Here is a 13647-nt window from a genome sequence, read left to right as displayed (position 1 = left end):
GGGGTTTTTTTTAATTACAAAAAGTATTTTTCCTTCTAAGATACAGTAATTCAATCTCAACAGCCTGAATCATGTACACATACACAAAACCAAATATAACCATGGCATTAAAGCCTTTACAGTCAGTTTGACATAACTAATAAAAAGTCTTGTATCCATTCTTCATAGCTTATTCATAAAAAATATCCTTAGATCAGCTGTTTCGTTCCATTGACTTAGAAGTCCTTACTCATGAGAAAAATTTTTGTATTAAAAAGACTGATGGGACTTGCCATCAACTGGCAACAGCAATCAAAAACATGGATCAATTTGCATCACTTAATATACACAACATTCACCTGTGAGACTGTCATCCTCCTAACAATGCCTTTGCTGTTACTTCAAATGAAATTGGATTAGAAATTTATGTTGAAGTGAATAACAGAAGACTGATTGCAAGTTACATTCACATGCTGATGTTATTTTAGAACATCTGTTAGGGACAATGCACAATAGATCCCTTAAACCACCAAGCTTTAGTACTTTTGTATTCTGATCCCCAACCAAAATACCCCAAGAAAACAAAATGGAACAGAGCGAACCTCCTGGCCTCAAGTTTACACTCGGGAAATATGCACCAAAGGTTTACTCCAGATTACTTTCTAGACACTAAACTGATTTCTACAAAATGATAAAAAGTGAAACAGCAATGTAACATTGGGGAAAATAGGCCTCCTTAATTAATGAAATAAATTAATAATGTGCATGGATATTTATACCAAAAAGTCATTCAGAGATGCAAATGCAAGGGATACTCAACATATTTTACTCCAACAACTGCATAAGCACTACACCAGAAATCTAAGCTATTTGTGTGGATTTTTAAGAAAATCAGTTGCAATGTCAACTTTTTCCTCTCTAATCAACTTCAATAGTGGCAGACTAATGTTACTCACAAAAAGAAAATAAACACGCTTAATTTTGTTAATAAAAAATAACGATTTATTAGGAAAACATCCAAACATTGCCTTAGCATGATCACAGTAATTAAACCCTACTGACACATAGCCCACTTCACTGTTACCTCCAATAATCAATGTTGACTAATTAACAATAAATCCTGTTGACTGCAAGCACACTAATGGTGACATTTTCAAAGGCAGCAGTAGCAGTTGAGAATAAGAGTGCACAGCGAAGGACCTCACTGCTTAACCATCTTCTCCTTGTACACATACTTTTGTAAATATGCTAAGTTACACATAAATACAACACATTAGGAGCCATAAAATTGCCAGACACGCACCCAAATCATGAAGGAGGAGAGCTCAAAAAAACCCAACTCATTCCTAAGGTAAGTGGGGTATCCATGCATCAACCTCTACAAAGTTCATGGCTTTATTCCTCTTTTATTCTACTGAAAAGCATTTTTTTTTCTTTTATACACTTCTACCATTGCCTTGTACCTACCTTCTAATTCCTTAACCATCTTTCAAATTGTTATTGCACCAAATGTAAATATTGGTTATTTATTTCAGTTTCTAATAATATTCTTTTGCATTTTCTCCTAGTTATTTCTCTCTTTTTTTTTCCCCTCTCAGAAATCTCTACTCTGACTTTTGAGATTTACAGCATCATTTACATACTCAGGGATTTTGATAATCTCTGCTCTTTTGTACATATTCAGACCAACACCTTAGCTATAATATATTTCTCTGAAGTAACCTTAGACACCATTCCATGTTTTAAAGAGACTTTCTGCCCAGTGCTTTGGCCTAAACTTAAAAAATAAAAACAATCTCTCTGACACACATACCATGCTCCCTGAACTTCTAAAGTACGTCTGGTATCTAGATGGCACAATCATAGACAAATAATATACAATGTCTGGAAATGCTGCTGTGTGCTCCACCTGGCAGCCTCTTCAGTGCCCCAAAAAGGCAGCACACCTTCAACAAGAAGAAACATAGCCATTTCTCACCTCCGAAAACTGGAGAGAAAACTAAAGGGGGAAAAAAAGGAAAAAAGGACATAGCAGCTAACCTTGTAGTTTTAACAGCTGAGCTAAAGAGTCACTTTTCAAGAGACCTGGAGCTAAGGCTTAACAGGTTCAAAAATCAGGCCCCTTAATGAAGTGAAAATGACACTCTTTTCATAGCAGTACTTCATAGCTTTATCTAAACCCAGAAAATATAAGAAAAGAAATAGGCAAAGGTCATGAAAAAGCTTTGACAGCAAAAGGAGAGATAATAAGGGAACGAAGGAAGTGTGCTACAGAATGGAATTAAACCCAAGCAAAATGAAGCCCTCACATCAAGTAAATGTACGATGGTTATAAAGGACCAGGAAGTCTTGGGCAAATTACTCTCAGACACAGTGTCAGTGTTATAAAAAAAAAAAAAAAAAAACCACAAAAACTTACAATGCCACCCCTCAGCCTGCTTTTGAAGAAACTAGTGTTTTCCGGGCTGGAAGATGGTGGTGTCTGGAATGATGTCTGGGAAGAGCTGCTCCCAGAACACACAGGTAATTCTATGTCTTGCATCGCGTGTTAGATGTTATGTACATTTTATTCAATAATTCCCCATTTGAAGAAAATACATTTACAACATTAGTGCTTAACCAGGGAACCTATTTTTTAGAACAGTGATTTTTATCCAGAATCTGCTGTTTGGCATACTGCTAAGTACATGACACACAGTATTTTCAAAACAATACATCGATGTAAACCAGCCAGGATCAGAAACAAGACTATGGCTACAACTGCCTAGTCAAAATGCTTTAGGGAAGTGATGATTTAACCAGAAAGAGGGTGTCTATTTGCTTCTAATATAGCGTATTTTCTGGTTTTGTTTTTTACACAGAAACCATTTGCTCTTGCTTACGTAATCCACTGCTTTGTCTTCCTTAACAGCTCATTGATTCTGATCACCAAACCCACTAAAATATCCTCAATGTCCTAGACAAACCTGTACTATATTTTACTAATTTTTAATCAAATACTCCTTCGTATGCTTAAGGACCTTAGTAATACAACTCACTTTTAGCTTTCCAATATTGGGTTAAAAAGGATAATTTCTTTACCATTGACGTATATCCTCATATATTCAAATATGGTTTTGATTATTAAAGGACCAGCAGTTTTACTATATTTTGACCTCAAGTATTTCTCCCTGCTCCCAAGGATCTAGCTTCTTTTTTTTCCCTGGCATGCTCCCCACTGTAATGTCTAGCTTCTAAGAGAAATCCAAGCTAACGAAAATCTGAAACAATATTTCCATTTCATCAACGCCCCCAGAAAGTAGCATATATAATTTTACAGTTGGATATAAAATAATTAATACTCTATGCTAACTATATAATATATGGTTAAAGGAATCAAAAGAGAAAAGAAACTAAGCTCAAAGTCTTAGATTTTCTAGACTCACCTATATCTTTAAGTCTTTACATAACACCCAATTTCTTCAACTGTAAGAACATAAAAACTGAAAAAGACAACCCAGATCCCTGCCAGCCTAATAAAATCTTGACACTTGTTTTCATGTTTAGGAACTTTAGAAAAGCAACCAAACTTACAGGTGAGAAGAATCCTACTTCCTACAAAAAACAGAACCATTGGTAGGATTGATGAAGAAGGCTACCTCAAATCCATCAAGAGCTACGGAAAACAAAGTGTTAACCCTCAAATGCTCAGGAAAGCCTATTTTGAAAATTTCTGAAAGCGTGAGAATATTCTGCAGGAAGTATCACTGCATGCTTGCCCTCTTCTTCTGTTCTTCCCTGGGGATCCACTCTGGCCATGGCAGGAAACAGGCTGCTGCACCAACTGAAACCTTTGGTCTAGCTTAGCATGCCATTCTCATGCTCATAATGGATCTCTGAAAAATCAAAGTGATTTCTTAGTAATCCTAATGAAAACATTTCAAAAAGAAGCCATCTTCAAAAATTTGAGCTTTCAATCCTCTCTGGAAAAAGTTACCTGCGTTGAAAGAAACACAGTGGGACCTGACAAGAGAAGCTATCTTTATCCATGAATCACCCACAAATTTATGACATACATTAAAAAAAAAAAAAGAATAAATAAATAAGGACAAATTCTATTTTAGGAATATAAATGGTAATTCTCTTTTAACATACTGGATTTTTGCCTTGGTCTAAGCCACTTACTTTGCTCGATAGGCAAAACTGTGGCATGTGAATACAAAGAAAGCTTTAGACATCTGTTTTTTGGACTAAGTTGATTTACTGCTTGCTAATCATCAGTCACTGTTTTTGCTTAGTCATTCCATACTATATCTGGGGAAATAGTTTGGAAACAATCAACTGCCTCTTGTTCAGCTTTTATTATAAAAATAAAATTAAAGAAATCTAAAATTATTTATCACAAAAGAAAGTTGATGTTGAAATCACCAAAAATATAAAGAAAAAGTATTTTCAGAAGGAAACCTGACAATTGGATTTTTAATAGCATCAGATAAAGCATCAACATTCCGTTGTCGAAACTCAGCAATAACTAGCCCAGGCTGAGAAGTTGATTGCTGGGGTTATTCCTTTTTTTTTTTCTCCTTTAGCTCTTGTATTTATATGTACATTATTTTAAATTTGCCTATAATTTTTAAGCAACATATTGTACACAGAAAGCCCTTGAGGGGCTAACTTCCAACTGCCATTCATAAAGGCAGTTAAAAAAAAGCAAGTCAGGAATACATCCAAGATGTTTGACTGAAAGGAACTGACCAAATTTTTGAAGGCATTACATACAAATGCAACAAACTGCATTTGTATGAAAATCCAGATTTCTCTGGATACTACTATGAAAACATTGTGAAGCTAAAGGAGTTTGAAATTGCTACTATATGTACAATTCTAATTAGGTAGTTTTTAAAAATACATTATTTTTGTGTAAATAAGCTACATGACCTTTTGTGTAAATAAGCTACATGGTTACATATAAAAATGAGTGGTAGGATGAAAATCAGAAACAGTGCCAAGAAGTAACAGATAGGCTTACTGAAAAGGTAGTACAACTAATAAGGGGGGAAAAAACATGAATTAGTTTTCGCAGGTACTCACATGTTAAAAACACTGCTAAGGATTCCTTACAGGAAAAAAGCATCAACAGAAAACACTGAATGAAAGAACCTTTCTGTCACACTGCATTAATTTGTCCAGTATCATAAAACACCTTTAGGGAAAGGTAGTAAGTTGTTTTTTTCTGCGTAATGAGTGCTGGTTTGAAGAAAGACTCCATTCCTTTATCACACACTCTCTGTAGTTAATTATTATGCAGCAAAAGCGTCAGGAACTAACAAGAAGGTAAAAAGGAATGCGTAAGCATATTGGTAGTGGGTTGCAAACATAAGTTACTCAAGTGCCTGTATATGTGTGAAGCAGGAGTGTTTTTGCACTGGTTTAATTAAGGAACTAGCAAATTATAGCGACAGAAGAATACTCACACCTATTGTAAGATATGTTAAACTAAAATTAAATAAAAGCATTATCATATAGACAATGCTGACTCTTAAGAATGGAAGCAAACCTCATAACATATGTTCTGAGTAACTGTACACTCTTGCATTGTTAGGTTTTCAAAGTATGTGAGCAATCCAATTCTCCTGACATCCATTTTTCATAGAAAATTGGTTACAAATACTTATAGATTTCACTTATTGCATTAAATACACATGAACATTTGTATGACAAATGCCTGCACCTAGACAGGAAACAAAGTACTACGTAATATACCCTGAAAAGTCACAGTTTATCATAATTCCCATTATAAAAGCTGATGAGAAAAAAATGCGGGAAATTCATTCCAATAAATTAATTATTAAAAAAAAAAAAGCTTTAAATCAAAATTGTGTAAGAACACATTGCAATCATCTCACCTATTTTATGAGTAGAAAAATCTAATCCTGTTGGATACAGTTATCACTTATATGAGTCACTTGGCTCAGCCTCTTCTCTGATATATATATATTCATACAAATTCACAGCTGTTGCTTCGATACAGATAAAATCAGAAGATAGAAACTGTTTTAAGTTGGTTTTCCCCCCCTCCATCACCAATTATTTCTTAGAGTAGACTACAAAATTTAATATCAAGAGGACATAATCAGATTGCACATAACCTGTAGAGAAAATCATCGTTTATTAAAATAGCCAAAACGTAATCTTAAAATAGGTATGCATGGGAGGGTTGCTCTTACTTACGATGGACTCTCTTGATGAGGACAATAGCATTTATTTACTGCACTGGCCAACAGCTGCATTTTCATGTTGTCAGCTTTTTTGAGCAATACCACCACACTATAATATCCAGGTTACACATTTGATATGATACTTTCCTGAAGAGGTGTCAGCTGCAATTCATAAACATCTCTCCTTGCCACATCCAACAGCTTTTACAACACTTAGAAAACTCTAACAGCAGCAACACCGAGGGAAGCATCTACAGATACCAACTGATGGCACCAGGCCAAAAGGCTACACTTCTTGCTCTCATGTAAGCGTACTCAGTCCATGAATATCATCTACATACGAAACTGTGATTCTTCCAGTGACTGCTTTATATCTAAAAATATCACTGCTGAATGCTGCAATTACATCTCTCAGCTGGAGACATCTTGCTACATTATTTTCTTGAATGCATAAGACACAGGCTCAACGGCGTGCTAATCAGCAGCACTAAACTCTAAATGGGATCTAATTAACTAGAAAACTACTCAGATTTGATTGGTGGTTCTTTTTTATTTTTATTTTTTTTTATTTTTTAAGTTTGCTTTTAAATCCAAGCATATCTTAATCACCTTGCCTGCCCTCCAAAGCAACAGTCATGAAAAAGACAGGATGGTCAGAGGGAAAAAAAAGCCCCTATCGTTACAAAATATCCTCAGGTCCTGACATCATCTATTTACCCTCTAAATATAGCATGCTTGTCCAGTAATTTCATATGGATTCTGACTTAAAAAATCCTAGACTTAAAACTGTTCAAAGGTAGGAATTACCTATGGTGTGTGTTCTGGTCAGAGTGCAACCCTAGCCATTTGAACTATGCCTTGCAGAGTTGGTCTTAAATTAAAGGGAAAAGCAGCTCCTTGTCTGCAATTTACTTTGGGGAAGGAAACAATCCTGAGACTCATGCAAAACTCAGTTCCCTCTGCACTGGAATGTTCTCCTCCTCCTCTGCCTCCTCTCAAGCTCTTAACGTTTAACAGAGCTCGTAGGAAAAAGGATGAACACAGCAAGTGACCTCATGAGTAATCTTGTCACTAACTCAGATTTCTTCTTTTCTCTCTAATATCGAAAGTATTCAAAACACATAAGCAACTAAGTCGAACATATGCCATATCTTTTTTTTTTTTTTTTTTACTCACCTACGCAGTTATCACAAAGGCTGCAATGTGAGGCACGAGGTGGGCGGAAAATCTTGCAAGTAAAACAGTATTTTAGTTTCACTGTCTGTCCATTGATGATCACTTCTTTTGTTCTGGGAGGGGGGCGGTATCCTCCTGAACTGGAGCCATTTGCAATATCTAAACATGGAAATGCAACACATTAAGTTTTGCACACAAACTGTACTGTATACACATAATCATCCTTGATGGCAATCTATAGCAAGTCTCAAATTTATATGAACTCCATATTAATAGACTTAAACTACTTTTTTTTTTCCTTCTCATTCTCCTAAAATAACAACTTTTACAGATAGCAAAGAGATGATTACAAACAGCATCCACAACCAACTAATTTGAATTAAAGAGAAAAAAGGAAACACTCAAATCCAAGTCTCAAAAGCTGAAAGCTACCTAGACCACCAAACTTCTATGCTGTCATATCCCCTAGTAGTTCATGAAGAATACATTACAGACAATTACGGCTATTGGTACAGGATAGTTGAAAATAGACGTTTTTCCAAAAGACTTTATTTAGTTCGACCTTGAAAGGTAAGTTTGCTCCAAGGAAGACATTCATCTCTGAAAACGAGAGTGGACTGACCAGCAAGAAATTATTTACATTATTCACAATGGAGCACATTTATAGATCTTGCTTTTCTGAAATTTAAAATCTACCCCCCAATTTTACTTGTATACATTTTGAAGGTGTTTTTTGTTTGTTTGTTTGTTTTTGCTCATAAAAATAGTTTCCAACCAGCTCATGTGGTAAAAGTGGTGGGGTTTGGGCTTTCTTTTTGATTTTAGGACATTGGCATTCGTTTTTCCAGTAACTAAAGGACTGATTAGGCTACATCACAGAAGTTCAGTTCTGTCCTTTAAATGCGCCCAAGCTGAGCTATGCTGTGCAAGGTGAACGTGTACAAACAGTACTTTTTTCTCCATATACCAGTTCTCGTACAATCACAGTCAAATAAGACCACAGAAGTGAGAAAACAATTTATTACTTTCAGACAGGAAGAACAGTAAAACCAATAGGAAAACAAAGACAATTATTTTCCAGTACGTGACTGAAACTGCATTGCAAAGTCAGGGTCACCTGCACAGCTGCTTTAACGTGTCCCAGCCTGCTGCTCACCCACTCGGTAAGCCCGCACCAATAGAAGTATCTGTGGGATGCCACTGCGAATCTGACCACTGAAACAACTGCACTTCAGAAAACTTTCTTGGAGGAGGTGGACGGAGGGAAGCAATAGCTGCACGTATGGGAACCAGGATATGAAGCATTCCTGAGGGGAAAGAAGTGGTGTGTACTGAAGAAACAGCTGCTGAGGTGCATGGATCCTGTTGGATCTGAACCAGTCCCTGCTCTGTCGCTGGGATGCTGAGCCAGGTCCTATGATCTGCACGTGGAGGCAGAGGTTGCTGTGTGGCTCCCCCAGCAATCAATAACACTGATTTTGACCTCGAGGCCAGTACTACTTGCTATAGTATTTATGATTTAACAAGTATTGCACTGTAAGCTACTAGTGTAGCTACATGTCGAAGCATATCTCTACAATAAAAGTTGTTTAATGTGCAATATGGACATTATCTTAAGTTTCCTAGCTTTTTCATACTTATGCTTCTTAAAAGAAACTTAGCTAAATGACTGATTTTAAAGCACTCTAAGCAGATACATGAATTTGATGAGGTCACTAGGAGTCATTTAATTTCTTCAGGTTACACTGAGAACCATTTTTTGCGTGCATACAATTTACACTGATTACACATTGGTTTGAGTTAAGTAACTTTTTGCTTTTGTTTTCTTATTCAGAACTAAGCTGAAAAGACATTCTTCTGAGGGTGTAGCATAAGTGCACTTATACCGTATAAAGCTTTGCAGAGACACAGGGAAAACAGGGAAGAATTTCTTATAATTGTGGAAAGAAAATCTTTCATATTTACAGAGAACATTTTTTCTCTGTAGAACAAGTTGTATGCTTTGTGAAATGGTGAAATAACTTGTAGGAGGAGTACTAGTCCACATGAGACAATATAATACTTTTTAGGGGAGAAAACTGTCAAAAGTCGTGGTTATGAAAATCCTCTGTTGCTGATTTTAGTTGCTATCACTGTAAAAGATAAATATGCTTCCATATGCTGTACCTTCAGTGATATAATCACAAGCAGGCTTGTAATACCTGTTATTCTTTACATAAGTCCACGGACCTTACAAAACACAGGGTAATGTCCATTTCTGACCATAAGGGTCAAGACAGACTACTAAGTTGTGAACACAAATGTAGGTCATTAGCCCTAATTAGCTTTTCATCCAAACATGTTTGTGACTACTAGTTCATTAATAAACTAATGTTTTCCATTTGATACTTATAGTCAAATTGAGGTATACAATTGCAGCTTTCAATACTGTTTAGAAATGCCAATGCAATGAATTTTGTGAAATAACACTAACATTATTTTTTTTTCTCTCAGAAAATGTTACTTGGAAATGACTTTCAAATCACAGTCTAGGTGAATTCACTTTTTCCCTCTCTTGAAACATTTATTCATAAAAAATCCACAGCAACTGAAAAAAACTTTCAGAAGTTCAGAAAGTCCCCTGTATTTACTTTATTTTAAAATGTGCTCTGGCAGAATCTCAAAGGCAACTTTCCTTTCCTCTGGTGCAAAAGGGAGACTACTGGCCAGCCTGTTACACTTACAATGCTGGTTTTCTAAGAGGATTTCCTTCCTAACCTGTGCCATGAAGTTCAAGTTCACAGAGACAGCCAATCCCTATGCTCCCTAACTGAGGCAAATTAATCTGAAAATCCAAGTGCAAAAGCTGATGCAAATTAAATTAATGAAAACAGTCTTGCTGATTTTCCATGGAGTCAGAATTTTCCCCACAATCCTAAATTGCACAATCAAACCTGAAAGACTCAGCCATTCTGTTTATTAACTTTTTTTTTTTTTTTCTGGAAACAACAACAGGGCAAAGTCAAATGTGCTTGGATTTAATCAGATTTATCTACACTGTGTGTGCAAAACATGCCTTGTCGTCGTCTCATAATGATTTTCAGACTGCAATTAGCCTTCGGTTGGACTGCTCATACTTGTGTTCTAACACGGACAAATCTTTTAATATATGCAGTCCCTTTAATGCATACTGAGATTAACCTTCACAGAATTGCCTTCCCCAAATAAACCTCCATTTGACCACTGCTTTTTACATTTTTCTCTTCCAATCCACTACTGATGCAGTTAGGCAAGCTATTTTATAAAAAGGGTAAAATTCTCCCACTAATGGAATTGCCTTCCATCTTCCATGGTACTTTGCTGTGATAAATTTTATAAAACGTATCTAGCAGCATTAAATGTTCATGCACTAGATGGGGCTCCATCATTTTTATTTTAGGAAAAAAAAAACAAACCACAAAGGACATGATCCATATCCTTGTAGGACCAAGGTACCTGAATTGCTGCAAGAAACTTGCTTCGTGTATTTAGCGGAGAGACAGCAGTCCTGCAAGCTTCTCATGTAACATTATAACATACTCCACGTAGTTCTCTCAAATTATAATACTGATTACTAATTGGAGGTGCAGTTTAGATGAGAGACAGGAGCTGGAATTTCGTATACATACAGGATCCTTCCACTCAAACATTTGCTATTTTGGTCAATTTTCCTACGATCTTAAGAACACACACACACACACAGAGACACAGACACACACACACACACTCTAGAAGGTATCTCCACACTCTAGAAGGTATCTCCACATTTTCTTCATACAAACTTGCCAATGACCATATCATGCAAGGTTTGTTGTCAACTTAAAGGTGACAATTTCAATCGTCAATCATTAGAAAAATCAGTACCTATGAATACTTGTAATGTTTCCTCCTGAGGAAAACAGAATGCAATGAAAAACCTTCATGTATGACCTACAACATCTGAAGAACAACAACAACAAAAAAAAAATCTGCAAAAACATAAACTTCCTCTAAGAAATGTCTTCTCTGCGTTGAACCACTTAAATTTAAGCTACGTACTTAACAACTGGGGGTTCAAGAGGAAGAGTCATTTTATAAAGTGAAAAGAACTTAAATAACATTTGTCTGTTTCCAGACAGTAACCTCAGGGACTAACAATACTGGGAACCTGGCTTAGACAGCCACTAGCAGCTGCTAACTGCATTCTTCACATAACTCTTCATCTGATAGGCAACAAGAAACACTGACCAACTACTGCTCCCGACTTTAGATAAAAGACTTACTGCCTTGACTTTGGGAAACGCTACACGTTATTTTCTGAAGAGCTGCACTGCATCATCTTCTTTAGGCCTAGAATTTTCTGTGAAACGTATTCTCACTCCCAGAAGTAAATGTAATGTTCAGTGATTGATTTGCTGGGGGAAAGAAGCCTCGAGTGCAAGAGCTTTCTGAAAGACTTACTTGATGCACGGTGTAGTTTTATTAGATTTATTTTATGAATGTTATTTAAAACATGCAATATCAGGTATGACAGTTAGGCTGGTATCCCATCTTGGGAAAAGGGGGAAAACATAAGCAAGTTGCACTCGTAAGCAGTATTTCTTTAGGCTATTGTGCAATTCTCTGAAATGCCTATGTTGTGGTGGCCACACAGATTTAATTTTATGAGGCTCTAAGGAAATCAGACAGTGCATTTCAAAACAAATGAAAGACAGGAGGGGGAACTGTGGATAAGTCTCAAATGCAGTCCTAAGCATCAATGAAATTAGAGAGACAAAACAAAAAGAACCCTCAGAGATGGCATGCTGATGTAGCTAACATATTGAGTTTGGGGCTTTTGGAAGGACAAGAAAGAAAGTGAGCAGAAACTGAACTGCTTGTACAGAATAAATGGTGAGGATACACATAAGTTAGACAGTTACCCTGAAGAAAATTCCAAAGTATTTCTTCATTATATATGGGCCTTTTTAAGGCTGGAAGGAAAAATTAAAGTGGCCATTTTTTTATTTATCTACATCACTCATCAAATGCAAATACATACAAATATTGTAGAATTGTTAAATCTTATATACATCAAATGAACAAATGATTTCCCATCTTGAAAACCTATTCTGATGGGTTTGGTTATTCTTTTACACCTTCATATTTAGAAGTATATTATCCTAGAAACATTTTTTTTTCAAATTTTGAAGACCACTCCACACTACATGAACCGCAAGAGACAAAAATTATAACTGCAAAGAGGTTATGAAATTCCAAGTGATAAAGATTTGTGAAATTCAGTGTTGATAATGCAATGTAATGCACACAGGACTAAACAAGCCTATTTATTATGCTATAAATGGCCCTGCAAAACAGTCGCGGAACCTTCCAAAATGTATCTTGGAATTACTGTGGCCATTACAACAGAAAGGCAGCTCAATACTCAAGTATGGTTAAAAAGCAATGAAAGGTAGAAAATATGATGGGCTGGTGCTATACTAATGCACAATGCTTCTTTATACTGAAGACTTACAGAATCCTGCTGCCTGCATCTTAAAATGATATAGAAGCAATTGAACTAAAACAGAGAAAAAATGGAAAAGAAGATCAAATGTGTGGAACAGCTTTCATACCAGAGAAGATTACACAAATAATGCATTCTCAGGCTTGAGAAGAGATGACTGACTGAACATGTAAAATAGAAAAAGAAAAAGCACAGGAGCAACCTGTTCAATGTCAGGAAAAGAATTACTTGGTGTCAAATGAAATAATCAGGCAGCACTTAAAACGAAGCAGCAGTACTTCTTGTCTAACTTGCAAACTCAAAATCTAAATAGCATTCCAAGTTTCATCAGCTTCAGAAAAAAGAAAGACAAATTAATAAAGAACAAAACCTTATAAAAAAATATATATATACAACCCTTAACTTTAGACGTCCCTAAGGACTTCTGTAGGTTATGGGGAGCATTGAGGGTACAGCAGGGCTCCTCGATTCTTTCTGTGTGTGTTACTTGTCACTATCACAGATCAGACATCAGGCTATAGATGGACTACTGATCTGGTCATGTAGGGCTGCTCCTGTTTTCATGCTCCCATAGAAACATCAGCCCTTCTCAACACAGTATGTTACAGGACCACAGAACCCACATACACACCATGAAAAAAATGCAACTATTTTTTTTCCAGGGCAACGCCAAGAAAGTTTTTTCATGAAAATTATAATTAAGTAAAAATACTACATCAACAAGTTTAGTTTCTCATTTGGAAAAAAATATTAATAGGTCCTGCTGCATTTGACTAAGATTATTGTACTTTA

The 13647-nt window shown here is 36.0% G+C and overlaps 1 protein-coding gene across 4 annotated transcripts in view; it reads right to left on the bottom strand.

The window, feature by feature from the left end:
- ZDHHC14 (zDHHC palmitoyltransferase 14) overlaps positions 1-13647 on the bottom strand; it is a 108375-nt gene that overhangs the window by 28964 nt on the left and 65764 nt on the right. For all 4 annotated transcript variants that reach the window (XM_080587036.1, XM_080587038.1, XM_080587037.1 and 1 more), the window contains exon 3: positions 7353-7511. In XM_080587036.1, coding sequence (XP_080443162.1) covers positions 7353-7511 — 159 coding nt within the window. The remainder of the gene's footprint in view (positions 1-7352; positions 7512-13647) is intronic.

The sequence above is a fragment of the Anser brachyrhynchus genome (genome assembly GCF_964034855.1).
Source record: "Anser brachyrhynchus genome assembly, chromosome: 3".
NCBI classification, from domain to species: domain Eukaryota; kingdom Metazoa; phylum Chordata; class Aves; order Anseriformes; family Anatidae; genus Anser; species Anser brachyrhynchus.
Note: the sequence above shows the minus strand (reverse complement) of the source record. Positions and strands in the feature narration are given on the sequence as shown.